We start from the raw sequence: 27,837 nt of genomic DNA, 5'->3' as shown, positions 1-27,837 counted from the left end.
TTCTGTTAAATTCCCCTCCTCGAGGTTCAGGCCATTTTGCATTCCCACCTGACTCCCCACGGACTGGCCAACACAGTGTGCTGTCAGGCCTCTGCATTTCTGCCAGTCTGATGGCTGAGAAATATCACAGTGTAGCTTTAATCTGCATTTTACCTTATGAGTAAAGTTGAACATCTTTTCATTTGTTTAGGAGCCATTTTTATTATCTCTTTTCATAATTGTCTGTTCAGGTCTTTTGCTCAATTTTCTATAATATTTTTGGTTCTTTATTTCCTCAATTTTTAGAAGTTCTTTATAAATTTGATATCCTAGCTCATTATCTGTGATATATGTTGTGGATATTTTCTCCCAGTTTGTCATTTGCTTTTTTGGCCATGCAAAAGTGTTTTTATTTTATTGTAATGTAGTCAAGTGTGTTGATCTTTTCTTCTATTGCCTCTGGATTTTGAGGCATAGTTTAAAAATCCCCTCAACAGGCAGCTCCCCAGCAATTTGGTTGTCATCATCAGCTTGCATCCACCACTTCCCAGAACAAAAGCCCTGGTTGGCTCAGTCCAGACCATCTCATTTCTCAAACACCCACTTGGAGATTCAGCTCACTCTGCCTATTTTGGGCATCTTTCTTCTCATCATTCATAAAAGACCAGGTCTTTTCAGAAGGAGGAGGTATGAGATGTCTAGGGGGATGAGAGCACTCCTCTGAATGAGAGACCACATCACTTAGGTCTTATTTAGGAAGCACATGATCCCAGGGAACAAGCACCAAATCAGCCTTCTGACATGAGACCTGCTCCTCCCACCGTCCCTTCCACACTGCAGGTCCTGGACCAGGTGGCGTGTGAGGCAGAGTTCTGTGACCATCCATACCCTCCCACCCCCCGCTTCCTCCTCCCTGCAGCCCCCAACTTGGGCCGGATGCAGAGTCTTGGTGGGGACTATGCTAGGGCCAGATTCCCCCTTGTCCCTGGAGCAGAGTAATTCTGCTTCGGTTACCATGTGTCAGGGCACGGAAGGACGCTGAGCCGGATCAAGCAGCCAGCTCTTATTTCTTCGTAGTCCACCCCAAGGGGTTTGAGCAAGTGCAGACAGAGTAGGCAGCTGAGCTGGCCTGTGTGTCTGTATCAGCTTGTTGGAGATCCTGAAATCTCCCTACCCAGAGGTGTTAGGACATCCCAGTTCCTCAGCCACTTGATGCTTACCTCCGTCCCCCTTTCTCTGCTTACCGTCAGGTCACCTGGAGCTCAAGTGGGCTGACTTGGACCCCAGGGCAGGAGTGGGCCCAGGGTGTGGAGACTGTCAATGAGTGGGGCAGCTGGAGAGGGGTGGGAGTGGCTCGGGGTCCCAGCCCCGGGTCTGATGGCACTGGCTCCATCACAGTGAGGTCGGCCACCGACGACGGAGATGCATTGTGTGTTACAGAAGAGGAGCTGGCTGGTGACGACGAGGACATGCCAACCTTCCCGTGCACACAGGAGGGTAAGGGCTCTGGGGGCTGCCCTCTCATCTCTTTAGCCCCATTTCCAGGCTGGTGACTTGTTATCTCTCTATATGGCTTCAAAATCCCAGCTGTCCTCTCCCTGCTGCTTCATGGAGGGTGAAAGGGCAGAGTTGGGCGAGGTTGTGCAGTATGGATGAAGTCAAAGTTTGACACAAGTGACATCCGTTTCCAGGGCTCCTCCTGAGGCCTGTCAGGGACCTTTGCCACCTCCTCCAAGGCCTGTCTTCTAGCTGGCCCAGAACTGTCTCCTTCATTGTGTCCCATGCCACCCAAGTGGCCCATCCTTCTCAGGCTCACAGGACCCAGCTTGGCATTTGGCTAACCTGAGAAACCAATGCCACCTGAACTGTTACAGAGTAGGGCTTCTCGGTGGGTTTCAGGATAGATTAGAGCAGCTCTTCTCAACCTTGGCTGTGCGTTGTAATCAGTCGGGGATGCCTGAGCCCAGCCCTCAGAAATTCGGATTTCTTTCGATCTGGAGTGTGAACAGGGCATCAGGATTTTTAAACATTCCTCGTACTCATAGTGTGCAGCTGAAGGTGAATTCACCTTAGAAATTTCATAGTTCTGGGAATGTCACTGCATTCCTGCTGGTTATTGGCCACCTGCCAGAGGAGTCAAGAACGCTGGGCTCTCTCCTTCCTCCACACCAGGGACCCGGCTGGTGGACTGGCACCATTCGTGTGGTTTCCAGGAGAACTGCTGGTTACCTGAAACTTTGGGGGACTAGTGACAAACCTTCTGGTTTGTCTGGGACTGAAGGGTTTCCCAGGGTGTGTGACTTCCAGTTTTAAAACTGAGACAATCTTGGCAAATCATCCTGGTTTCCCACACTGAGGAGTTCCCATAACATGAAACTTTCAGTTCTAAAACCCAGAAAATCCTAGGCAAACTGGGCTGAGTTGGTCACCCAATGATGAAATAATTCATGTTGTGCGTCATCAATCAGGCCAATGTACTGGGGAGAGGTGTTTCCCCATACAGTGGGCTGCATGATGATGCCACGCAGAGAATGACGGTAGTGATGGGAGTGTTCTTTGAAGACCCTGACTCTGGTCTCTTCTAGTCCTAAAAGCACTAGGACCTAGAGAAAATGCAGTGGGATGGGTAGAGATGAAGAGCAAGAAAAACTCCCTTTTTGAGGCTGGTTCGAAATGTGATGAGACAGGTTGGAGCAGGAGCATGAAACTGACGCTTCAGCTGCAGCCTCAGCCGCTGGCCTAAGCCTGCCCTCCATCTGTCCCCCACAGGCCGGCCGGGGCCCCGCTGCAGCCGCTGCCAGAGGAACCTCTCTTTGCACACGTCTGTGCGGATTCTTTACCTCTTCCTGGCCCTGCTCCTGGTGGCCGTGGCCGTGCTGGCCTCTCTGGGTGAGTGCGGGCTCCCAGCAGCATCCGGCCAGTCCGGGGCTCCCCTGCCCTGGGCTGCAGGGCAGTTTCTGATCAGGGGTCGGCACCAAAACCCCTACACAGACAAACAGATCTCTGTGGCTCAGGGCCCAGAACAGCATCTTTCTGGCTAGAAAATCTTAAGCTCAAACTGCAAAGACTGCGTCCTAATTTCTGGTTAGTAATTAGCTGTGTGGCCTCAGCAAGCCATGTCCCCTCTCAGAGCCTCTGTTTTCCTATTGGTAAGATGAGAGGATAGGACCAGATCAGTGGTTCTCAGTTTCAGCTCCATGTTAGAATCAACTGAGAGCTTTAAAAAATATTGATGCCTGGGCCCCACCCCAGACAATGGAATTAATTCAGTATTTTTAAGCTTTCCAGGTGATCCTGTTGTACTTCCAGGGTTGAGATGACTGGATCGGGCCATTTCTAAGCCCCTTCCGTGGTCTTTGTAAGTGTTTCTCAAAGTGAAGTTGGATGGCTGCCTGCATTGAGTTCACCCCCAGGGTTTGGTAAAATGCAGATTCCCGGGTCTCACTCTGACCTACTCAATCCGAGTCTTGCAGGTAATGCCCAGGGATCTGAAGTCCAGTGGGTCACATACACACTACAGTTTGCATGACTGTGATAGCTGACCCAGGTGAGGGCATATAGCCAGATTCAGGTAACTTCTGCCCTCTGGGTGCTAACAGTTTACCTGAACTGATGAAAAGAAATCTGACGGCTTCTCACTGCAACCCCAGTCCGCTCTTAGACACAGATTTTGAAAATTGTGACTTCTTTACTAAGGGAAGCCAGCAGATTTGTTTGCCCAATAGACTAGATATTAGAGACAAGGCGGGGACTAGGGTGAGACAAGCGAGGCACGGAGGGTGCCTCGCTCCAGGTGCCGACCCAGCACTCGTACGACCTGGGAGTGAGCGCCACCCTAAGAGGGGGGCCTGGTCCAGTAACTGGCTTCCTTGGCTTGAGGGCAAGAGGCCAGCATATTATTGGTTTGAATAGACACTCTCATCTTCCAGAAATCTCAAAGGCGTTAATTAATCCAACACAAACCAGCACCTACTGTGTACCAGGTGTAGGGAACACAGAGAGAAGTCCATTACACTTCACCATCAAAGAGAGCTGTTCTCAGTTTTGTCTGCATGTTAGAATCCCTCGGAGAGCATTGAAAAATACCAGTGCCGGAGCCCCCACTCCAGACGAATGAAATCACAGTCTCTGGGTGGGACCCAGGCCTTAATAGTCTGTGAAAACCCCTCAGAGGATTCCAGTGTGCAGCCAGGTTTGAAGACCACTGATTTCAGGAACTTTCCAAGCCTCCCCCCACCCCTTCAGCTCCATGTCTCTGGGCTAAATCACTTCCCAGGACTTGGCCTCTCAGAAAGTGTCCAAAATCCTGGGCCAGGGGAGGGGAGGAGCTGCAGCCCCACCATTCGGAGGCTGCAAAGTGGCTGTTGGAGAACTTTGAAAGGTTCCTGGTCAGCCCTTTCAGGGCCTCAGCTCCCAGCACCCATGGGACCATTACTAAAGCTCCAATAGCACAAACTTGAGCCCAGAGAAGAGTGTAGGCACTGAAACACCTCAGAGGGGATGGACAGTTATCCCACCATGCGCCAGGCACTGTCATACATGACATCCACAAATAATCTCAGCAAGCCCTGAAATGGGAGGCTGGCCCCATTCTGCCCATGAGGAAGGTACAGTGATCTGCCCCAAGATCCAGAGTGAATGGGCAGAGGATCATAAGAATTGGGGGTAAGGAGTGTGTTTGGGGAATTGAGGGAGAACTTTAGGGTTTTCTTTTTATTTCGCCTCCAGCCTGGGTATCCTGAGTCCCTAGAACAGTGCTGGCACCGTCCTGTCCTGGTTGGTAGGTGCTCAATAATGTCTGTTGAATGAATGATTAGAGATTTGTGAGCATATATGAATGGTCCTAGTCAATGCTTTTCAATTAGGACTGTGGCCAAAGTCCAGAGGGTTGGGCAAAATCTGCCTTCCCCTCAGTGGACAAGGAAAATCCACTACATGCATTTAATTGAGTATTTTTTTTATCATGCATACTATAGGCCAAGAACTGTACTAGACTGGACATAAACTGCCTAATAAAACATAGGCCTTGTCTTCATGGAGCTTATAACTAGAGCAGGGCTTTAAAAAAAGTTTTTAAACTTTTTCTGTAAAGGGCTAGATAGTAAATATTTTAGGATTTATGGGTCACATATGGTCTTTGTCACAACCACACTCTGCCATTATAGAGCAAAAGCAGCCAGAGACGATGTGTAAATGAATGGGGTGTCTGGGTTCCCATAAATCAGACATTGGGCCAGATTTAGCCTGCAGGCCCTAATTTGCCAACCCCTAGTCTAGAGCAGTAATCTATGAACTGTTTTTACTCCTCACCCCATCAGTAAAACATTGATTTAAAATGCATCAAAAAATTAGATGGATTGATGGATTGATGGATGGATAAAAAGATAAAATAGACGAACAGATGTACAAATTGATAGGCTCACACCTCCAAAATATACCTATTTTATTTATAAATCATACATGTATACTCTTTACTACATAGTATACATTATAAAACACAATTTTGAAAGGATGAAAAAAATAAAGTCTAAAAACTAAGGAAAACAGCTAAACAAACAAATTAATATATAATTACAAATCGTGAAATGCACAATGAAAAAATGAACAGGGTGAATTATATGAGTGAGCCCTGGGCTGTTGGCTCAGAGGTAGACTTTACAGAGCATCAGAATAGGAATCAAAGTCATTCAGTCTCTCTGCACCTCTGTTCCTCCATTTACACAAGGGATCTTAATTGGTGGGAAGCTCCAACAGAATAATGAATGTCATTAACCGTAAAGTGCTAGTCTAATATAACAGCATATAATTGTTCCTAGAACTTCTCAACATGTCATTGTTACTAATTAAATCTTGACAGCTCTGAGATGTACAATGTTAATTAAAGCCCAGAGTTTCCAAAAAATTTGGAATCATAGAATTTTGGAGTTGATAAGAGCCTTAGAAGTCATCTAGCTTCATCCTTTCATTTTACAGATGATTCAGTTGAGCTCCAAAAATATTAATTGAGTTGCCTGAAGTCACCCAACAAATTTGAGGCAAATCTGGACTAGAAGTTGCATTACCCAACTCTCTTGGCGGGGCTAATTCTATCCCCTGCCACTTGACCTCCATAGGATCTGTGGGAAGCATCTTATTGACCCTCCATCCAATCCAGGCCCTCCTCTCACTATCAGGCTCAGCCAGGCACCCGCTGGAGAAAGCCAGGAGTCCTGCTGCTGCCCCATGTGCCCTAACACCAGCCAGCACTGACCCCTTAGTAGGGTGCGAGGCTGCCTGTGCAGTGTAAACCGGCATAAACTTTTCCAGGGGACAATTTGGCAACACGTATCAAGGACTTCAAAAATACCCTATGCCTCAATAATTCTACTTCCATCAATTTATCCTAACAGAATAACCATATACACACAACGTCACATACAGAGATTATTTCTAGGATCAAGTGTTACTCATATTTACATGTCAAGTTTCATTTCTAGACTCAGAAGGGGAGGTGCCTTAATGTCCCCAACAATAGGGAATTTTTATATAATTGCTGAATCATTTATATAGAGTATGATACAGACATTAAAAGTGATGATTTTGGGGGGCTGGCCCGGTGGCACAAGCGGTTAAGTGCGCGTGCTCTGCTGCGGCGGCCCGGGGTTTGCCGGTTCAGATCCTGGGCGCACACCGACGCACCACTTGTCAAGCCATGCTGTGGCGGCCTCCCATATAAAGTGGAGGAAGATAGGCATGGATGTTAGCCCAGGGCCAGTCTTCCTCAGCAAAAAGAGGAGGATTGGCAGATGTTAGCTCAGGGCTGATCCACCTCACAAAAAAATAAAATAAAATAAAAGGGATGATTTTAAAGGTATTTAAACCTCAATGGGAAAATGTCCATGACATGATACAATAAAACAAAAGAAAAGAGATGAGATTTCAGAACATTCCCATTTTCTGCTGCTGTTCTCTAAAAATGTATATATCTATTTAGCTATAAAATGGTTGTAGAGATAAGATTATAAGAGATACACAAAGATGCTGATGGCAGTTCTCTCTCAGCTGTAGGATTAAGAATAGTTCTTTTTTTATATATATTTTTTTTCTTAATTTTCTCTATTCTATCCTGTGGTCAGGTCCTAGTTCTAAAATCTTAGGGGAGAGGAATTACATATATATAATACATACATATGTTAATATATACATATGTATAAATGTATGTATTATACATTATAATATATATACACATAGATATATGTATACAGTCATACGTCCCTTAATAACAAAGATATATTCTGAGAAATGTGTTGTTAGGTGATTTCGTCATTATGCGAACGTCATAGAGTGTACTTACACAAACCTAGATGGTACAGCCTACTACACACCTAGGCTATGTGGTACTAATCTTATGAGACCACCATTGTATATGCAGTCAGTCGTTGACCAAAACGTCATTATGTGGCACGTGACTGTACATACATATATACACCTAAGGGAGATATATAAAGAGATACATGTCTATCTATGTCTACAGATAGAGATACGTAGATATATATTTTTAAGGGATGTGTGACAAACTCTGGCTGTAAGAAGCATCTTCCCTTACCACCATTGGGAAGCCCCAATGTGAATGGTTTTGGTTGCAGAGGGGCTGATAAAAATGCCTTCTCAAAAAACAACTGCTCTTCCTCTGAGCTAAGACTCTGCCTGTTTCTCATCTGTATTTCCTCTACAGTTTTCAGGAAAGTGGACTCTCTCTCAGAAGATCTCTCCCTGGCCCAGGCCATTTATGACAAGAAGCTTGTGTCTATGCAGGAAAATCTCCAAGGACTGGGTAAGTGTCCAGTGTCCAGATATGCTAACGACCATGATGGAAGACCAATACTAACTGGGGTGGGGCGAGGGCTCCTCCCCATGCCATGGTGCCCCAGAGCAGGGCAGCCTTCACCAACCTTCTAGGCACAAGGGGAAGACAGTCATGGCCCCCTGCCTCCCTGTGCCGCTGGAGAACCATCCATTCAAAGAGGGCTGCCATCCTGGGATATACTCAGGAGTGGGGCCAGGGGTTCTGTGTGTGGTACAGATCTAGCCAGAGCCCACAGGTAGAGAAGGAAGCAGAAGACAGTCCATCCCCAAACATCCTCACATATCTGAAATTATTTTTAAGATCTTCCAAAGCCTCTTGACAAGTCAGCCCTTTCCTCATCACTGCCTTAAAGTGTGCACAATTCGTGATGCACTTTATCTCCTGCTTTAACTAGGGACATTCTCCTTCTGAGAATGACAGAAGGAGCCATAATAGAAGGATTTAGGGGTGGTCTGCTCTGATGGAAAGAGTCCTGTTCTGCCACTAAGTACTTGAGTGGTATTTGGTAAGCCACTTCCCCATGCCTCATTTCTCATCAGTCACAGGGAGAAAAATCCCTACACCACATTCCCCACAAGTTTCTGAGAGGATCAAGTAAGGTAACAACTATAAAAATATTAGGAGAAATTTTAAAATAAAATGTAAATGGGAGGTTCTTGGCAACCTCAGAGAAGTGATGAAGATATATTCTTGAGAATTTGGTGGTGAGATGGAGAAAATGTCCTAAATCCTACATTTCAGGTCGTAGTAAATACATTTGGTAAAAATAAAATTTCATAGAGATGGCAAGGCTTGTCCAAAAAGGATTTCATAGCAGGGCTGAGGAAAGGAAGAGGGATCAGGAAGCCACTTGCCAATTCATTATGCTCCGAAGTATTTAATTTAAAGAAGCAACCTTTGTCCCTTGATCCTTCAGCAACTCAAAATGTTGTCCCTTTCTCCTGAAGATCTGAAAGCCCCGAACAACTGCTCTTTCTGCCATGAGGCTGGGCAGCTGGGGCAAGAGATCAGAAAACTGCAGGAGGAGCTGGAGGGAATTCAGAAGATGCTTCTCGCTCAGGAGGTCCAACTGGACCAGACCTTTCAGACCCATGAACTGCTCTCCACCACCAGCAGTCAAATCTCCCAGGAGATGGGCAGTTGTTCCTTCTCCATCCACCAGGTCAACCAGTCTCTGGGGCTCTTCCTGACCCAGATGAGAGGCTGGCAGGCCGCCACAGCCGGCCTGGACCTCTCTCTGAAGGACCTCACTCAGGAGTGCTACGACGTCAAGGCTGCAGTGCACCAGATCAACTTCACCGTGGGGCAGACCTCAGAGTGGATCCACGGGATCCGGCGGAAGACGGATGAGGAGACCCTGACCCTCCAGAAGATGGTCACTGACTGGCAGAACTACACCCGGCTCTTCAGCAGCCTGCGTACCACCTCGGCCAAGACCGGAGAAGTGGTCAGGAACATCCAGGCCACCCTGGGGGCCTCCTCACAGCGCATCAGCCAGAATTCCGAAAGCATGCATGACCTGGTGCTGCAGGTCATGGGCTTGCAGCTGCAGCTGGATAACATCTCCTCCTTCCTGGATGACCACGAGGAGAACATGCACGATCTGCAGTACCATACTCGCTATGCCCAGAACCGCACGGTGGAGAGGTTCGAGACGTTGGAAGGACGCATGGCGTCTCACGAGATCGAGATTGGAACCATCTTCACCAACATCAATGCCACCGACAGCCACGTGCACAGCATGCTCAAGTACCTGGACGACGTGCGGCTCTCCTGCACACTGGGTTTCCACACCCACGCCGAGGAGCTCTACTACCTGAACAAGTCCGTCTCCCTCATGCTGGGCACCACGGACCTGCTCCGGGAGCGCTTTACCCTGCTCAGTGCCCAGCTGGACTTCAACGTCCGCAACCTCTCCATGATCATGGAGGAGATGAAGGCTGTGGACACACAGCACGGAGAAATCCTTCGCAATGTCACCATCCTCCGAGGTGAGAGCCAGATCTGGGCTGGGCTACTACGAAGCTCCCAGAGGGCCTTGGTGATCTTGCCAGATACAGAAGTACCTGGTTTTAGGCAAAAATCCTAGTGGGCTAATACAGTCCTGTAGCAAATGCCAAGGGCAACTGGCAGCTTTAACATACTTACAAACCTCTTTTGTAAAGGTGTTATGGCTCCTAACTTTGCCTGTCATACAAATGTGGATTTTTATATATGGATTTGTTTAATTGGGTCCACATAGAGAAATAGGCTGACCTCATCTTTGGGAAACTTTGACTCCTCTTGTTTTCTCCCTTCCTGCCCCCTCCTTGGTCCTTTCAACCATATCCCCCTCAGATGCCTGTCCCTCTGATGCTCTCTTCTCCTCCCTTCTCCCTCATGATTTAGTCAGGGTTCTTCAGAGAAATAGAGCCACTGGGAGAGAGAGAGAGAGTATAAGGAATTGGCTCATGTGATTATGGAGGCTGGCAAGTCCAAAATCTGCACAGCTGATGTCACAGTTCAAGTCCGAAGGCTGGAGGCTGCTATAGAAACAGAAAGAGCTGATGTGTCAGTTTGAAGGCCCTCAGGCAGGAGAATTCTCTCTTACTCAACGCAGGGCCAGCCTTTTATTCTAGTCAGGCCTTCAACTGATTGGACAAAGCCCACCTACATTGGGGAAGGGCAATCTGCTTTACTCAGTACCAATTTAAACATTAATCTCATCCATAAACATCCCTACAGACACACCCAGAATAATGTTTGTCCAAATATCTGGGTATTCCATGGCCCAGTCAAGTTGACACATAAAATTAACCATCACAAGTCCACCCCTTGTCAACTTGGCACCCATGTGCATCTCCCTAAATCATACTTAATCCCCAAATGAAGACAATTACAAGGTCATAATTCTGCCTAATGTACATGATACAACTATGCTGTGTACAACAAAAAATTTACTAACCCCTCCCCAGAAGATGAGGTAAAGTCCTTGAGTGATGTTTACTCTTCTCAGTGATATCCCATAACTTAAATACTATGATATAAAGTTAATATTTAAATACTGTGATATAAAATCAATACACTTTATATTTTATGTTACATGATAAGAGGATAAGAGAGGGAAGAAAACAAAGATAAGTGTATATATATATTCATAACACAATAAGGAGGAAACACTGTTGACAATTACAGTCCCCATTTCTGTAACTGGTCACGTGGTCATAGCTGGTATTTATAACTACCTTCTTCCACTACCCATCCCATAATCCCTTTGCCCTCAGCAATCACCTCAGTTGGTTGTGATTCTTTACCTGGTAAGGTGATTCAAACCTTCGGTCCTGAAGGGCCATTCACTAGTCCTGCCTGGTTTGGGTTGTTGTAGTTTTCCGTTGACCTTAATCTCAGGGCACGGTAATACTAAGAGATCCCCAGGTGATCTCCTGTATTCCAGACATGCTCTTCCTGACCTCCATTGTGGAGGAGTAGTCCCGTTTCCGCTTGGAAGTCAGGATCAATCACCCCAGTCAGCACAGTAACTTCTTTCCCTGTTAATTCAGAGGCACGAGGAGCCCAAAGTGACCAGGAGGCAGTCTAAACTTCCAGTTCAGTGGAATCATTGTTGTATCTCCTGGCGGAGACGTTCCTCCCTTTGGATCTAAGGTCTCTAAGCCAGCAGAGCATAAAGTCGTGGGAACAAGAAGCAAAAATTTTGCTAGGGGGTCACTAGGGGTAATAGTGGTGCCCCTCCCATTTCCACCCCTTGATCCCTGGACCTGTGAATCCTGGCTATCAGAGAAACAGCAGCACAAATAGGATGCTTATGTAGAGCATATATAGCCCTACAAGGTATTGCCACCTAACTGGCGCTATAACTGAGTCTTCAAAAGGCCATTCCACCCTTCTGTCAAGCCAACTGCTTCAAGATGGTGGAGAACATGGTAACACCAGTGAACCCCATGATCATGGACCCATTGCTGCACTGTGCTATGAAGTGAGTTACTTGATCGGAAGCAATGCTATATGGAATACCATGATGGTGGATAATGCATTCTGTAATACATGGATGGTATTTTTGACAGAAGCATTGGGTACAGGGAAGGCAAATCCATACCAGAGTAACTGTCTATTACAGTAAGAACAAAACACTGCCCCTTTTATGATGGAAGCTGTCCACTGTAATCAACCAGGTAGCTGGCTGATTACCCTGGGGAATGGTGTCATATCAGGGGCTCAGAATTTGTCTCTGCTGCTGGCAGATTGGGTGCTCAGCAGAGGCTGTAGCCAGGTCAGCCTTGGTGAATGGAAGTCCATGCTGCTGATCCATGCATAACCTCTATCCCTGCCACCAGAGCCACTTTGTTCATGAGCCCATTGGGTGAACACAAGGGTGGCTGGGGAAAGGACTAACTGGAATCCACAGAACACATCATCCTGTCCTCTTGATTATTAAAATCCTTCTCTGTTGAGGTCACCATTTGGTGAGCATTCACATAGGACACAAATATCTTCACATTTTTTGCCCATTCAGAGAGGACTATTCATACACCTCTTCCTCGAATTTCTTTGTAACCAATTTTCCATTCATGTTCCTTCTAAGTCCCTGACCATTCAGCCATACCATTGGCCACAGCCTATGAATTGGTACATAATCACATGTCTGACCATTTCTCCTTCCAGGCAAACAGAACAGCCAGGTACACTGCCAGAAGTTCTGCCCACTGGGAGGATTTCCCTTCACACTGTCCTCAGGGATGTCCCAGAGAGGGGCTGTACTGCTGCAGCTGTCCACTTTCAGGTGGTGCCTGCGTATGGTCGTGCAGAACTATCTGTAAACCAGGCCTGAGTCTTCTCTTCCTCTGTCAACTGATCCTAGGGAACTCCCCCAGGGGCCACAGGTGCAGCATGGGAGAGAGAAGGCAGTGTAGCAGGAGGGGGGACCGTGGACATTTGGGCCACTTCTTCATGTAACTTACTTGTGCCTTCAGGGCCTGCTCAGGCCCAATCACCTGTATACCATTTCCATTTGATGAGGGAGTGCGGCTCTGCACGCCCAATGTTATAGCTTGGTAGGTCAGATAACACCCAGTTCATGATGGGCAGCTCAGGTTGCATGCTAACTTGGTGGCCCATGGCTAAGCATCCACTGTCTACTAAGGCCCAATAGCAGGTCAAGAGCTATTTTTCAAAAGGAGAGTAGTTATCCACAGAGGATGGCAGGGTTTTGCTCCAAAATCCTAAGGACTTACGCTGCAGTTCACTGATAGTGGCCCGTCAAAGGCTCCAAACAGCGCCCCTATCTGCCACTGACACATCAAGCACCATTGGATCTGCTGGGGTCGTATGGCACAAGTGGTAGAGCAGCTTGCACACTGCTTGGACCTGTTGCAGAGCCTTCTCTTGTTCTGGACCTCACTCAAAAGCAGCAGCTTTACAGGTCACTTGGTAAACGAGCCGGAGTAACACACCCAAATGAGGAATATGTTGCCTCCAAAATCCAAAGAGGCCCACTAGGGTGTGGGGCCTCTTTTTTGATTGTAAGAGGGGCCAGATGGAACAGCTTATCCTTCACCTTAGAAGGGACATCTTAATATGCCACACACCACTGGACCCCTAGGAATTTCACTGAAGTAGAAGGCCTCCAAATTTTTGTCGGATTTATTTTTCACCTTCTGACATACAAATGTCTTACAAATAGAGCTATTACAGTGAGCTACTGCTTACTTGCTCACTAGGTCCAGTCAGCATAATGTCGTCAATGTAATAGACCAGTGTGGTATCTTGTGGAAGACAAAGGAGATCAAGTTCCCTGTGAACTAAATTATGACAGAGCTAGAGAGTTGATATTCCTCTGAGGTAGGACAGTGAAGGTATACTGCTGGCCTTGCCAGCTGAAAGCAGACTTGCTTCTGTTGTGCCTTATGGACAGGAATAGACAAAAAAAACATTTGCCAAATTCATAGTTGTGTATCAAGGGAGGTGTTAATTTGCTCAAGCAATGAAACCACATCTGGTACAGCAGCTGCAATTGGAGTCACCACCTGGTTAAGCTTATGATAAGCCACTGTCATTCTCTAAGATCCACCTGTCTTCTGCACAGGCCAGATAGGCAAATTGAATGGGGATGTGGTGGGCATCACCACCCTGCATCCTTCTGGTCCTTGATGGTGGCACTAATCTCTGCAGTCCCTCCAGGAATGCAGTATTGCTTTTGATTTACTATTTTGCTGGGTAGAGGCAGTTCTAGTGGCTTCTACTTGGCCTTTCCCACCATGATATCCCTCACTTCACAGGCCAGGGAACCAATGTAGGGATTCTGCCAACTGCTCAGTATGTCTATTCCAATTATGCATTCCAGAACAGGGGAAATAACCACAGGATGGGTTTGGGGACCCAATGGGCCCACTGTGAGATGGACCTATGCTAAAACTCCATTGATCACCTAAACTCCATAAGCCCTACTCTGCCTGGTGGACCACAGTGATGTTTGGGTCTCCTGGAATCAGTGTCAGTTCAGAGCCAGTGTCCAGTAGCCCCCCAAAAGTCTGATTATTTCCTCTTCCCCAATGTATAGTTATCCTGGTAAAAGGCTGTAGGTCCCTTTGTGGAAGGCTGGGAGAATGATTAACAGTATAATTTTTGGCAGTGTACTGGGGTTCTTCCTCAAGGGGTCCTGGCCTCCTCTTCATTCCAGGGCTTCTGGGTCTATAAACTGGCTCAAGTCTGAGAATTGATTGAGGGCTACAATTCTCTATTCTTATGATTCAAGGTAGACTTCTGTTCACTTGACCCAGAATTTTTCTGCTTATATGGAACAAGTAAGAATTCAGTCGGCTTCCTACCTATTTTACTTCTAGGAACACCCTGATCAGCTAGCTAACACCATGTGGGTCTGTGCATGTCGGACTATACTGACGGCTGCTTTGACTCTGCTGTCCATCACAGTAACCATGTCCTCCTTGACCTTGGTGGTTGAGTGCCTCTACTTGGCCCCTGCCATCCCGGGATCCAATTACTCTCAATGTGGTTAGGTTTCCCAACTCAGTGACTGCAGTTCCCGCTATAAAGTCTGGCTTACAGAGAAGAGTGATCATAGATCTTTTTAAGGATGCCAGGGCTCCACTCACAGATTTATTTCTCACAGTCGTGGTGAAAGGCATGTCTTCTGGACTCTTGCAGGGTGGGTGAGAGGTCTCAAATGACAATTCCACTCCAACATTCCAATCTCCCTAAGTCTTTTAATCCCTTCCTTTACGTTAAACCAAGGCAGGTCAGGCATTTCTAACTCACTCACCATGGGTCTCCTTTTGGCCCATATTTCAGCCAACCAACCAAACCAACTGTTAGAGCCCTTCCTAACTCCCTGAGATGCAACATTAGATGCAGAATCCCTGCCTAATGAGACCATATCAATAAATTCTCTTGATCCAATTTTATGTTCCTTCCACCCTTATCTCACACCCTTAATATCCATTCCCACATATTGTGCCCAGATTTCTATCTGTGTAAATTAGAAAACTCAAGTTGTTCTTTTGGAGTCTGGCACACCTCCTCATGGGTCACACTTTGTACCTCACCTTTAGGGACCTGCTGGGACTTGAGTCTAGTTATAGGACTAGAAGCAAAAAGAGGATGGTGTGGGTGGGCCCTGAGGAGAATCAGCATTGTCTCACTTGGCAGCTGCCTCAAGGGAGACCATTACCCTTTCCTCAGGCAATGCAGGGTTAATACCCCTGGACAGGGGTTGAGAGGTCACTTTTACTGGGGGTGGAGAGACTGCTTGCATTGGCAAAGAAGACTCCTCAGAATTTAGGGGTTCCATGTCCCCAGCTTCATCAGAGTCTTCCCACACATCCCCATTCCAACTTTCAGGATCCCATTACTTCCCAATCAATGTCCTCACTTTAACAGTAGACATGCTACAAGGCTGGGAGTTCAACTTGCATTGTAATTCAGCCAGTCACAGGATCAGATTGTGGCCTTGATTTTCAGCAATCAGCCCTGTGGCTACAGGAAATAAGGGTCTCCTTCAGGGCAGACAAAGAAGATTTCAGGTCATTTATGGGGCTCTTGAGCTGGGAATTTGAATCCATGAGCTCATCCTTTTCTTTCCTTACTTTGTCCAGTAACATTAGGAGCAACCAGCCAATCTCATTATACTTGTTATTTGGAAAAAAATATTCGAAGTATCCTGTACATGGTTACCCAGATCCTTGCTTCTCATAAGTGGTTGATTAGGAATCTCCAATATTTTGCACATCTCTATAGCCAGATCATGCCATGGACTATCAGGCTTTCTTTATTGCTGGACATAGAGTCATTAGCAGCCTTAAATCTAATCAGATTAGACAGCCAATTCCAGAAACCCCAGACCAACTCAGAAAACTCAACTTTAAAATTCTGTTCCCCTAGCATCACTCTTGGTACCAAAATCTGTATTAGTCGGGATTCTCCAGAGACGCAGAACCAACCAACAGGAGATATATATATATATATATCCTGTAGTCCATTAGGATCTCTGGAGAGAGAGATTGGAATAAGGAATTGAAAGAATTGGCTCACACAATTATAGAAGCCAGCAAGTCCCACGATCTGCAGGGTGAGTCAGCAAGCAGAAGACCCAGGAGAGCTCATGGTTCAATTCAAGTCTGACTCCAAAAGTCTGAGACCCAGGAGAGCCAATGGTGTAGTTGCAGTCTGGAGGCTGGCAGGCTCAAGACCCAGGAAAAGCCAAGGTTTCAGTTTGAATCCAAAAGCAGGAAAAAGCTGATGTCCCAGTTTGAAGCGGTCAGGCAGGAGGAGTTCCCTCTTACTTGACCTTTTTGTTCTATTCAGGCCTTCAACTCAATTAGATGAGGCCCACCTACATTGGGGAGGGCAATCTACCTTACTCAGTCCACCAATTCAAACGTTAATCTCATTCAAAAACCCTCTCACAGGCACACCCAGAATAATGTTTGACCAAATACCTGGGCACCCTGTGGCCCAGTCAAGTTGACACATAAAATCAACCATCAGAGGTGACATCCAAATGGAGACCTGAGAGAGGAAGAGGAGTAAGCCAGGTGTAGCAGGGTCGGAGCAGAGGAGCTCCAGGTGGAGGGAGCAATACGTGCAAAGATGCTGAGGAGAGAGTGTGTAGCACACGCATCATCTCCTTTAATTCTCATGTTCCCTGAACCTGTGAACCCAAAAAGCCCCTGGCGAAGAACTGGATGCCACATGAGGTTTCGCCAAGCCCACACAGCTCGCAAGGAATGGACCCAGGATTCAAATTCAAGGCAGGTCAGATCCTAAGTTCCAAGCTGCCTTGAGTGGCCTTCTCCAAAGTCACATAAAACCCTATGCCTCTAAAAGCACCTGAGCAAACAGGATATGTCCCTTGGTGACAGCACAGGCTGCCCAGTGTAGCTACTGCAGTCTACTCCTGTCTACTCCCCACCAGTTTCCCCAACAGGAGACTGACTTCTTCCTCCCCTTGGGGCAACTCGGCCGCCCACTGACCCTTAAATTCCATATCCAAAGTTGGTGATCTGGCCCACTCTTCTAATTCACTTGAAATGCTCTATGACTTCTGCTTATGAGTGCTTCATTCTGAAATAAACATTCTATTGGTCGGCTTGGGCTGCTGTAATAAAGTACCACAGACTGGGTGGCTTAAACAACAGACATTTATTTTCTCATAGTTCCGGGGGCTGGGAAGTCTGAGACCAAGGTGCTGTAAGAGTTAGTTCCTTCTGAAGGCTGTGAGGGGAGGATCTGTCTCATGCCTTGGCTTGTAGATAGCTGTCTTCTCCCTGTGTCTCTCCATATCATCTTCCCTCTGCATGTGTTTGTCTCTGTGTCCAAATTTCCCCTTTTTATAAGGACACTAGTCATATTGGATTAGGGGCCACCCTAATGATACATTTAAACTTGATTACTTCTGTAAAGACCCTAGCTCCAAGGAAGGTCACATTCCGAGGTACTGGGGGTTAGGACTTGAGCATATGAATTTTGAGTGGACACAATTCAACCCACAACAAATACCATTACCTTTTCATTCTACTCCTTTGCAACATTATTTCCAACACTTTTTCTCCTGGAAAAATGGCCCAAAAGACTCCTAATCAGATTCCTTTATACCAAGAGTTTGGATGGCTATCCCCAGGTTCCCGGGACCCTTCCCAGGAAGTGTATGTCTTTGCGGGAAGAATGTTCAACCTGAAAATATAGCAAATCTTGGCTCTAGAGAATAGAATAAGTAGCCATTGGGATCTGGCAGTTCCAAACCTATAGTTCATATTCATGGGGCCAAACATCTGGGCCTGATCATCCAGGGAGCTCCAGGAGGAAGGAAGAGGGCCCTACAACCCTAGACAGCCCTGTCCTCTCTGCAGAGCTCAGACTTGGAGCCAGCCTCTCTGATTCTCTAGTTCACTTTAACCATTTAATCTCAAACTTGTGTTGCCTTTATTTTATATCATTGAGCATTTCTATTGCCACCAGAGCTAATCTTTTCTTTAATCTAGAATGGTGGTGTTGGGGGCTATGAGGAAGTAGATCTTGTTTGTCCGTTGTCATATTTTTGCAACAAAACCAGGTAATGAGTATTTCCTTGGTAACTGAAACCTTCCCACAGCATTTCACCTAAAATAGGTATCTGTGTGACCTCTAGGATGCACTGTTCCAGTGAAGGCATTCATAGTTAGTTCTTATGGTTCATCCTCCGGTAATTTTGTACTTTTGTTGCATTCAACCTAAGAATACATGAAATATAAAGCTCTTGATGACGAAGCCCATCCACAGACTGTTTCATTTTAGCCTCACGACAACCTTTGTACAGTGGACAAGGCACGTGTTGGTGTCTTTATTTTACAGAAAGGTGACCTGAGCCTGGGGAAGGTTACAGAATGAGCTGAAGGTAACACTATGATTTAAAATCCTGACCCCGTGCCATGGCTCCGAGATGCACACGTCCAGTGCCCAGCCAGAAGAGGAGACACTGAGACCAGGAGCTTGGCATTTGTAGTAGAGGTATAAAAAGGCATTTCTGCTCAGGTCCTGCCGAGGTATACGGTATGGAGCGGAGAGTGGAGGAGAAAGGGGAGATGGCACCAAAAGTGTTGGCAGGGAACCATTTGAGAACCTTGTTCTAAGTATAACCCAACAATAGTTATGGGAATTTATATTTGCTCCTGTCCTAATAATGGCAGAGTTCTCATCAAAGGACCTCGTCTTAGCTGGAGAACAAGGTGGGACCTATGTTTGAGCTACGTCTGACTTTTAGTTCAACCTCTGCACATTTGTTTCAATTGTGTCTATTAGCCAACGTTCCTCTTGGTTGGTAGAGCACCACATGTAAAATCTCTCACATCTGAAAGAAAATTTCAGAGACAAAATGTACATCCCTTCCTCCAGGGACTTGTCACTCACTCATTCATGCCCAGACAGGTGCTGACAGGTCTGCTGCTGGAGCTGGCAGTGAGGTCTCCCTCGGCCAGAGCTGAGCTGCTCTCTAGAATAGACAGGGACGGCAATGGCCACAGCCAGTGTGGAAGTTGCCGAGAGCTGACTGAAGGGCTGGAACTCTTAAACTGCACGGGAAGGGAGCCTGGCTTCTAATTTGCTCTGGGTCTTTAGGCAGAATCACTTAATCTCTCCAGGCCTCTGGGGTTTTTTTCATCTGTAAATGAAGGGATAAGACCAGCTGTTCTCTGAGACCTCTTGCAGCTCGGTGATTAATTCCAAGCCTCCATTTGCTCCACAGAAACCCTGTGGTACTTCCATAGTGTTTGTGCCTCTCAGACTATTTCTCCCTTCCTACTCTGGAGGATGATTTCTGTGTCTATGCTAGAGAGTGTCTGTGCTGGGACTATTGCTTGGGAATCGGAGGCAGGAAACCATCCATCATCCCTTATTAGCTGAGTGACCTTGGACCAGGTTCTTGGCTACTTTCAACTCAGTTTCGTAATCTGCAAATAGGAATATTAATACCTGCCCTGCCTCCATATCCCATGGGGTAGTTGTGAGTATCAGTATTAACAACGGATATGAACAAGTTTTTGTAAAATATATAATGTAGGGGATGATTCTGCATCTAATCTGCTTGATGGTGGGCTCCTTGTTTTACTCCTCAAGTACCCGGCAGAGTGCCTGGCCCGTGGAAAGTACTCCAGAAACCTTTGCTCAGTGAATACTTACATGAAAGCATGAACAGAGGGAAAGCTGAGGATGAGTGAGAAAGGCAGGACACAGAGGTATTAAATTTGCAGACTTGTTCCATCAGCACCACCCAGCATCCTACTCCCACACCCAACGTGTTCAGGGGTTGACATGTTAAAAAGGAGAAAGGAGAGAATGTCACCTTATTCTGTAGTTTAGGGCAGAGGAGCTGGGGAGGTGGAGAGGAGGAGAATGTCTACAGTGGAGGATTAGATTTGCTTGCTGTTGAGCAGCCAAGGCGATGGATGAAAAGGAGCACTACGCAAGCTTCCGTTGGTGCCTGCGGAGACATGACGCTGGCCTGTTTCTGATGCACTCTTACTTCCAGGGCACAGTCCTTGAGGAGTGTCCAGGGCCCTACCCCTTTGTCGGCCTGGCACTCCGATTACTGTCTCCCCAGCACCACTAGACGGAATGAATGAGGCCGAATGCTCTGCTCAGCTTCTCTGCTCTTTGCTCCTTATAGCAAGTGCACACAGATCCCTTTCTCCTGAATCTCCACCCTGAACCTTGGCATTTAAACCAAGTTCAGCCAGTTCATTGCAGCCCTGAACTCCAGCCCCAGGGAAGCTGCTGAAAGCCCTGCTCGGCGTCTCCACCCACACGGCAGCTGCAGCCTTTTGTGAGGCTTCTCGGCCTCTCTGCCCAAACCAATTACCAGTCAACAAATGCCTAAGAGGAAGAGCTGCCAAGAGTGTCGGGCTCACTTCAATGACTCTCCCAGCTCCCTGGGATCCTGGCCCTTGATCGCTCTCCAAAGCCTTCAGAAGGATGTCTTGGGATTTTATCTACTCTTTCTGGTTGTTCTCGGTGGGAGGTTTAGTCTGTTACAGACCAGACCATTATAGGCAGAAGTGGAAATCCACTGGCATGTTTTCAGTGCTCCTCAGGTGACAACAGCCAGGACTGAGAGTCCCTCACTCAGGCCAATATTCTCATTGAACAGGGGAGCCTGAGGTCCAAGGAGGGACAAAGACTTACCCAGCCACCCACTTTGTTAATACCAGAGCTGGGACTCAACCCCAGCTTCCCCGAAGTCCAGGCCAGTATGCCTTCCATGGCACCAGGCCAGTCTCCTGAGAGGCATCCCTTATGGTTCTGTTTCCTTCTCCCCTTGTAAGCTGCCTGTTGCTTTGAACTATGAGATGGACTGAGGGCCCCTCCTACCATGCAGTACCCCCACCCACGGGTGGGCAGTGTTGCGGCCCTGAGAGGTTGGTACTTCTGCTCACCCCACGCCCTCCCTGTTCCCCGTGCAGACCACCTACTTGTCCCAGACATGCAGTCAGTTGTGGCTCTTCCCTAATGGGCCGAGATGGCCTAATTACAGCCTGTGGCTTCCTGCGTAATTATGGGCCTCCCCACGACTCCAGGGTGCTCTGCTCCTCTCTCCCAACTCCACACCTCAGCCTCTGCTGCTCGTTTCCTCCTTTGCCTTCAATGTCCCCCCCCCTCCAGAGCAGCACTTAGCCCCCTACTCCTTTGCCTTTTAGCCCTGCCGATACCAAGATCTTATTACAGGCTGTGTCAGGGCATCCTGTCCTGGAGAGCGCCTTGGTCAGCCTCCGGCCACATTCCTCCCCCCTACGCTAACCACTAAACTACCATTGTTGACTTCCTCCCGGCCAGACCCAGCGCCGCCAGCTCTCCTCTCTGACCGCATGATTCATGGCTGGCCCAGGAGGGACAGGCCGAGGCTCGGAGGCTCGGCTCACCTGAGGAAGACAGTCCTTCAGGTTACCCCCTCCCTCTCCTCTGGGCAGCACCAGGGCAGGAGGCCCCAGCAGTGCGAGGACAGTGGGGGACGAGGGGGGAATGGCCTGGAGGCCTAACCGTGATGTAATGAGGAGCAGAGGCAGCAGGGTGGGGAGGAAGGAGCCTGGGTTTGAATCCTATCTCTACTCCTTAGTGGTTGGTACTCTTGGGCAATTCGCCACTCTCTGTACCAGGGTTTCCATCTGTAAAATGGGGCAACAGTGTCAATGTACAGGCTGGGGACATACAGAGATTAGACAGAGGTTCACTGCACTCATCGCCCTTCTCTCCTCCGAGAGAAGGCAGGTCACAGTGGAGATAGAGAGCGAGCGCGGGTCTGAAGATTGCAGTGCCGTCTGGGTGCACCAGCATGGTGCGGGCTCCATCCACCGGCCATGTCACAGGCAACGAGGGCGGCCAGCATCTGCAACACAGGCAGTAGTCCCGGTGAAGCCACACACTTGATGTCCTCAAGGCCTGGGACTGCTGTCTAGGATCTCAGAGACGAGGTCAGTGGTGGCAGCTGTGGCTGCGGGTGAGAAGAGGGAGGTAACCCTTTTCCTCGCAGTCCGCTTTCCGCTCATGCTGGGAGGCGCAGCTCCTGGGGGAATGAGGTGGACAGTGTGACCCAGGCTTCTGCACAAACCTTCACCCTGGGCCTGTGGGCACCCAGCCTTCCCCATCCAGGGAAAGACGCCTGAGAGCTTCCCCAGAAAGAGGAGCCAAGGGGGCTGGTGAGGAGGAGCGAAAGAGAGGGCCTTTACTCTCTGCCTTTCCTCCTCCTCTCTTGGTACAGAAATCCTTAAAATCCTCTCAGCTGGCTGCTCTGGCCCTCAGGGGCTAGGGAGTGGGCCTCGCAGAAGATGGTGGCATGGGAAGGAATGGGTCCAGGGCGAGAGTGAGAGGGCTCTCGCTGGACCTGGGGCCGGGCGGGGCGCTCTCCTCAAGGTGAGACTTCACAGGCTTTTCCTCAGTTGAGGCTGGAGGTGGGGATTGTGGACCCTGCATTCGGGGGACAAGAGTGGAAGCCACAGAAGTGGTTGTGAGGAGAGAGGGTGAAGAACCAGGAAGCTGGGGGCGAGCCCTGGGGAGCCGTGTTCCTAGAGCAGGCGGAGGAGCCCAAAGAAGCAAGCCGAGGAGCAGGGACAGAGGCAGGAGGGTGGGGGTCGTGGAGCCACAGGGGCCCTGAGGAACCGGCAAGTGCAACTCTCAGCTTTATAGACGCGGACCGGAGCTCCAGATGGGGCAGGGAGTCGCCCAGCATCGCTCCACGGCCCTCCGACTCCCATCCACCCGCACAGCCTCCAGGGGCCTCTCCACCTCTGAATGGCTCTGCTTTTCCAGCCTCAGCTGGCCCAGGTGCCAAGGGCAGAGCTGGGGTGAAGACAGGCACCATGGCCTTGCCAGTTTCCAGCAAGTCCTGCCAGACGGGGGAGGCGGTTCCTGTGTGGGCATCTCCCTGTGCCCGTGTTGTTTTCTGTTATTCTGGCTGCCGTGCTCGTGCTTGGGGAGGGGGGCTCACTGCAGATGAAGGGCAGGTCCCTTCTCCAGGCTGCTCCCAGGCCAGGTCGTGGCCACTGCCAGCCAACCCACCCCCCGCCAGCCAGCCGGATGACGGAATCCCAGCCTATGCGGCTGGCAGGCCACGTGAGCCAAGCCCACACAGGGCCACATCCCGCTGTGTGTGGGAGGTGGGAATGGGCAGGCAGTGGCAGGGAACGGCTGGAAGGTTTTTATTGGCCCTGGTGGGGCTGACTCTGTCTCGGCTCCGGTTTCCAGTTGCGATGGTAACAGAGGACGGTACTCACTGACACTGCTCCACTTAGAAACACTCCGGGAAGTAGACGAGAGAGGGGGCAGCAGGGATGGGGAGCTTGGGGGAGGTGGCGGTGGGCAGCAAGTAGCATCAGCCGGGATTAACAGCAGTGGCGGCTGCATTAGCCAGGGAAGGGGCCCTGACACCACAGAACTGGATCATGGCCCCTGGGAGGGCTCCCAGCTCCCAGCAGACAGGATCTCTTCTCTCTGAGAGGCCCACCTGGGTTCCGGGTTCTGCCCCTGGGGATATCACTGCATCTCTCTGGGCTTCAGTTGCCTTCTCTGTGAAATGAAGGAATTGGACTAGCTCCCAACTGGCTCAAAAACTCTAGGATTCTCTTGCAAAAGGGATGATGTAACAGCAGAGTTCTCAGGGAAAGCTGAGCATGGGCATTAGAATTCATCTCCCAGGCCAGGCCTGGGTTCACTGCTCCCGCCATCCCTACCCAGTGATCCTGTGAGGAGACAACTGAGGAGAGCCAGGTCTTCGCTGTGCCTTGGCCTCTCGGGCGCTGAAACTGTTCTCACCGGCCAGGCGGTTCTCTTTCCTCTGTGCTCCTGGGGCATTCGGATGTGCCTTGGGCAGAGTGACAGCCACACTCCGCTTTGTGTCCTCAGGGCTGGTACAGGTCTGAGAGGTGGTGACTCCCAGACCTGCACAGCTGAAAGGGTATTAAGGTCATCTGACCCTTGCTTGGGCGCTTGGGCGCTGACCCTTGCTTGGGGCTCTTTAAGGAAGGGCCATGTCTTCACGTTGGCATCTCCCCCAGGCCCTAGGCCATAGATGGGTGGGAGCAGGGTCCACAGCTGTGTGGTGAGTCACCCTCTGCAAGCAGTGTGCCAGGCTTCATGCCCAGGGTGGGGGATAGGAGCTGTGGCCCCCTATCTTCCTGGGGCTCCACAGTCTAGTGGGGTCCACCAGACAGGGACCAATGGTTTGCTTTCACTGTACTGTGACTTCTCTTCTCTCCACATGTCAACTAAAAGACTCAGAAAGTGGTAGCCCCAAGAGCTTGGAGAAGAGGCTAGAGTGTTCAGAGTGGGCTTCCTGCAGGAGGTGCCCTTTCTCTGGGCTGTTACTGTGCCCCTCACTCACCCTGGGAGGCGTCTACTTCTTATGCCCCATTTTCTCCTCCATGTCACCTGACTCCACCTCTGGTCCCAGACCCCTGAGCAGTCATGGACAAAGCCTGGGCTTGAGATGGGGGGTTGGGGCAGAGAGTGAGTACAGCAGTCAAAGACCACGGGAGGTGTAGAAGGCCAGGCCAGCCTCTGGAGTGGGACAGACAATCCTAGACAGCCTTGGCCTTTTCCCAGAGCTGTCCAGCTCTCTCGGTCCCCAACTGAAGTGAGCATGTGGAACTAAAGACAAGCCCTAAAGGCAGAATGTGCCCGCCGTACACGTCTCAACTCGGAATCCGATCAACAGCCTGCAGGTGAGCATTCTCATCTCACTTCACAGATGGTAAAGCAGACGCAGAGGAGTCAAGTAACCGGTCTGAACTCCCGAAGCCGGCAGTCAGCAGACTGGGCTTTGCGTGTGTCTAACCCTCGAGGTGTCACTGTGCACACTGCACCACACCTATTTCATGGGAAGCCTCGTGACACCTGCCCGCGTGGACTGACCTTTCCCCTCTTCTCTCTGACCCTAGGTGCCCCCGGCCCTCCAGGACCAAGAGGACTCAAGGGAGATGTGGGCCTGAAAGGGCCTGTTGGCGGCAGAGGACCAAAAGGAGACCCCGGCAGCTTGGGCCCCCCGGGACCCCAGGGTCCTCAGGGGCAGCCCGGGGACGCTGGACCTGTGGGAGAAAGAGGGCCGGTTGGCCTGCGAGGTTTCCCAGGCCTCAAAGGCTCCAAGGGAAGCTTTGGAACTGGAGGCCCAAGAGGACAGCCAGGCCCCAAAGGGGATGTGGGACCCCCCGGGCCAGAGGGGCCCCCAGGGTCTCCAGGGCCAGAGGGGCCTCAGGGAAAACCAGGGATTGCCGGGAAGACAGGGTCACCAGGCCAGCAGGGGCCCATGGGGCCTAAGGGTGAACCAGGGATCCAGGGTCCCCCTGGCCTCCCGGGGCCCCCAGGCCCACCAGGAAGCCAGAACCGCTACTGAGGAGGGCCCCAGTCCCAGATACTGCCACACAGAATGCCAGGAAGGGGGCTCAGGGCAGAGCAAGCCCCCCAGAAAGCTGCACCTACAGACAGTTGTGGTCCTTTGATCTCGAAGGGGGTTCCCCCAGCCCTGCCCTGCACTTCCAGGCTCCCCAGTAGTGACTGTACCAGAGAAAGCAGCCCCTCACGCAGACACACACACGCACACACATTTCCCTGCTGGCCAGGGGGGCTGACTGGGTTTCCTGGCTGGGCAGGAGGAGAGGGCAGGAGAAGACCCCCTCTCCCATGACTGAGCCTGCCAGGACAGTGGCTACCTCGGGAGGAAGGTCTTGAATCAGTCTCTGAATTGGTGACCCACTCCAGTCTCTCTGGCATCCTCACACCCATCCTAGCCAGCAGGTCCCTAAGGCTCCCAGTGGTTGAAAAGACCCAGGAACACCTTTGCAGGGGATGATGTTTGAACTCTAGGGACAAGATGGATTTGGCAACCTCAAGACCCTCCCCTCAGCCATGGGAACAGAGTCCCAGGAGCTGCCCCTGCCTCACGCAGGACAGAGGAACTCCACAGGGCCATCATTCTCGGGCCCTGCGCACGGCGTCCCCGGCGAGTTCAGCATTTTTTTCACATCTCTAGAAAATGCCTCGCTTCATACTTGCCTTCACCTCTCAGGAGCATCTCGGAAGGAATCCAAGCAGGAGTCTCCTCTGCATGGGGAGACTATTCAGGCCCTGGAACATTCTGCCAAAGTAGGGCCCGGCCCCCAGAAAGCTGGAGGAGGGGAGGCAGAGGAGAGCGCGAAGGCGCTGTGTGCGAAGCTGCCTCCTTTGCTCCCTGAGGTGGGCCCCTCTGTGGTGGCTGAAGGAGGGCCAACCCCTGATAGCAGGGCGGCTCTCCCCTCCCACACCCGGCTCTCCTTCTGACCACAGCTGCCCACTGACCTCACCCCACTGTGACCCAGAATGGCCTGAGGCCTCTCTGCACGGGCAGCAAGACCAGAGGAGGAGGGAAGTGCCCAAATCCACAGGAGGCTCACTTTGAAGTCACCCTCGCCCACCTCCAACTTCCTGCACACACTGGCAGAAAGGAGCCCTGGGAAGCTCCTCTGGCAGCGTGAAGGCCACCCATAGGCTAACCTCGCTGTAAAGCTGCCCTGCCTTTGTGTTCAAACAGATTCTGCCCACCCCCGGGGTAGAGGGCATGGCGCTGTCTCCTCCCCAGTCTGACTGAGAGACCAGCCCTTCCCCCCGCCCCTTTCCAAAAGCTTTAATGCCACCTTGTAATAGATGTGCAACTGGTTTGCACTCCTGCCCCCACTGCCATGTAATTCTCCTGTCTACATATGATATCATGTGACATAGTATTACTGACTCAGTAAAGAGCTGTTTCTAGGAGGCAGGTGTTTTCTTGTCCTTTCTGCCCAGCTGGGGGCATGATGCCTTCAGAGGTTCCGCCTCACCTGGCCTTTGAAGAGGAATCAGTGGACGAGGGATCTCCTAGATATTCAGGCCCACTGTGGAGTCTGGGTCTAAACCCCTGGCCCCTCACTCCAGAAATGCTGAGCTCTGCCAAGGGTTCACCGTGGTCCTGTTGGGCCAGGGCCCAAGAGCGTGTGAAGGGACTACCCATGGGGGCAGGGACCCAGTGGGCAACAAGGTAAGCTGTGTTCGTCTTGCAGCAGGGCCCCATACCTTTTTGGCTAAAATGAGACTGGAAAAGAAGACAGGCCTGCACACCCGGTTGATACCTCTTTTGTCTCTAAGGCAAGGAGATAAAACAGAAAAGGAGGAAGAGACCAGGGTAGATCTGCCCCAAAGAGCCTGGCTCTCCAGGGTCCACAGGAAACAGAGGGCAGCTGGGTCCCCTGTGAATCAGCTGGGCCTGCTCCAGGAAGCAGGAGTGTGTGAGGGAGCTCTGCCCTTGGGGAATAGCTTTTAAGGTGTATCTCTTAGTCGGTTCGGGCTGCTATAACAGATGCCATAGACTGGGGGGGCTTATAAACAACAGACATTCATTCCTCACAGTTCTGGAGGCTGGAAGGTCAAGATCACAGTGCCTGAATCAGCGTCTGGGGAGAACCCGCTTCCTGGTCCATAGATGACTTCTCGCTGTGTCCTTACATGGTGGAAGGGGTGAGGGATGTTTCTGGGCC

At 49.9% G+C, this 27,837-nt stretch overlaps 1 protein-coding gene across 4 annotated transcripts in view; it reads left to right on the top strand.

Moving 5' to 3' along the window:
• The window catches only part of SCARA3 (scavenger receptor class A member 3), a 44,075-nt gene extending 17,002 nt beyond the window's left edge, over positions 1-27,073 (top strand). Inside the window, exons 2-6 of one of the 4 annotated variants that reach the window (XM_058550454.1) lie at positions 1,420-1,476; positions 2,749-2,868; positions 7,694-7,792; positions 8,773-9,816; positions 25,234-27,073. In XM_058550454.1, the coding sequence (XP_058406437.1) occupies positions 1,420-1,476; positions 2,749-2,868; positions 7,694-7,792; positions 8,773-9,816; positions 25,234-25,685 (1,772 nt within the window). In that variant the 3' untranslated portion in view covers positions 25,686-27,073. Of the gene's footprint in view, positions 1-1,377; positions 1,477-2,748; positions 2,869-7,693; positions 7,793-8,772; positions 9,817-25,233 lie in introns of all 4 variants that reach the window. The other 3 variants (XM_058550453.1, XM_058550455.1, XM_058550456.1) reach the window with 3 other exon arrangements.
• Positions 27,074-27,837: the final 764 nt, after the last annotated feature.

This window comes from Diceros bicornis, chromosome 11 (genome assembly GCF_020826845.1).
Source record: "Diceros bicornis minor isolate mBicDic1 chromosome 11, mDicBic1.mat.cur, whole genome shotgun sequence".
Classification (NCBI taxonomy): domain Eukaryota; kingdom Metazoa; phylum Chordata; class Mammalia; order Perissodactyla; family Rhinocerotidae; genus Diceros; species Diceros bicornis.
This window is presented reverse-complemented; position numbering and strand designations above follow the sequence as displayed.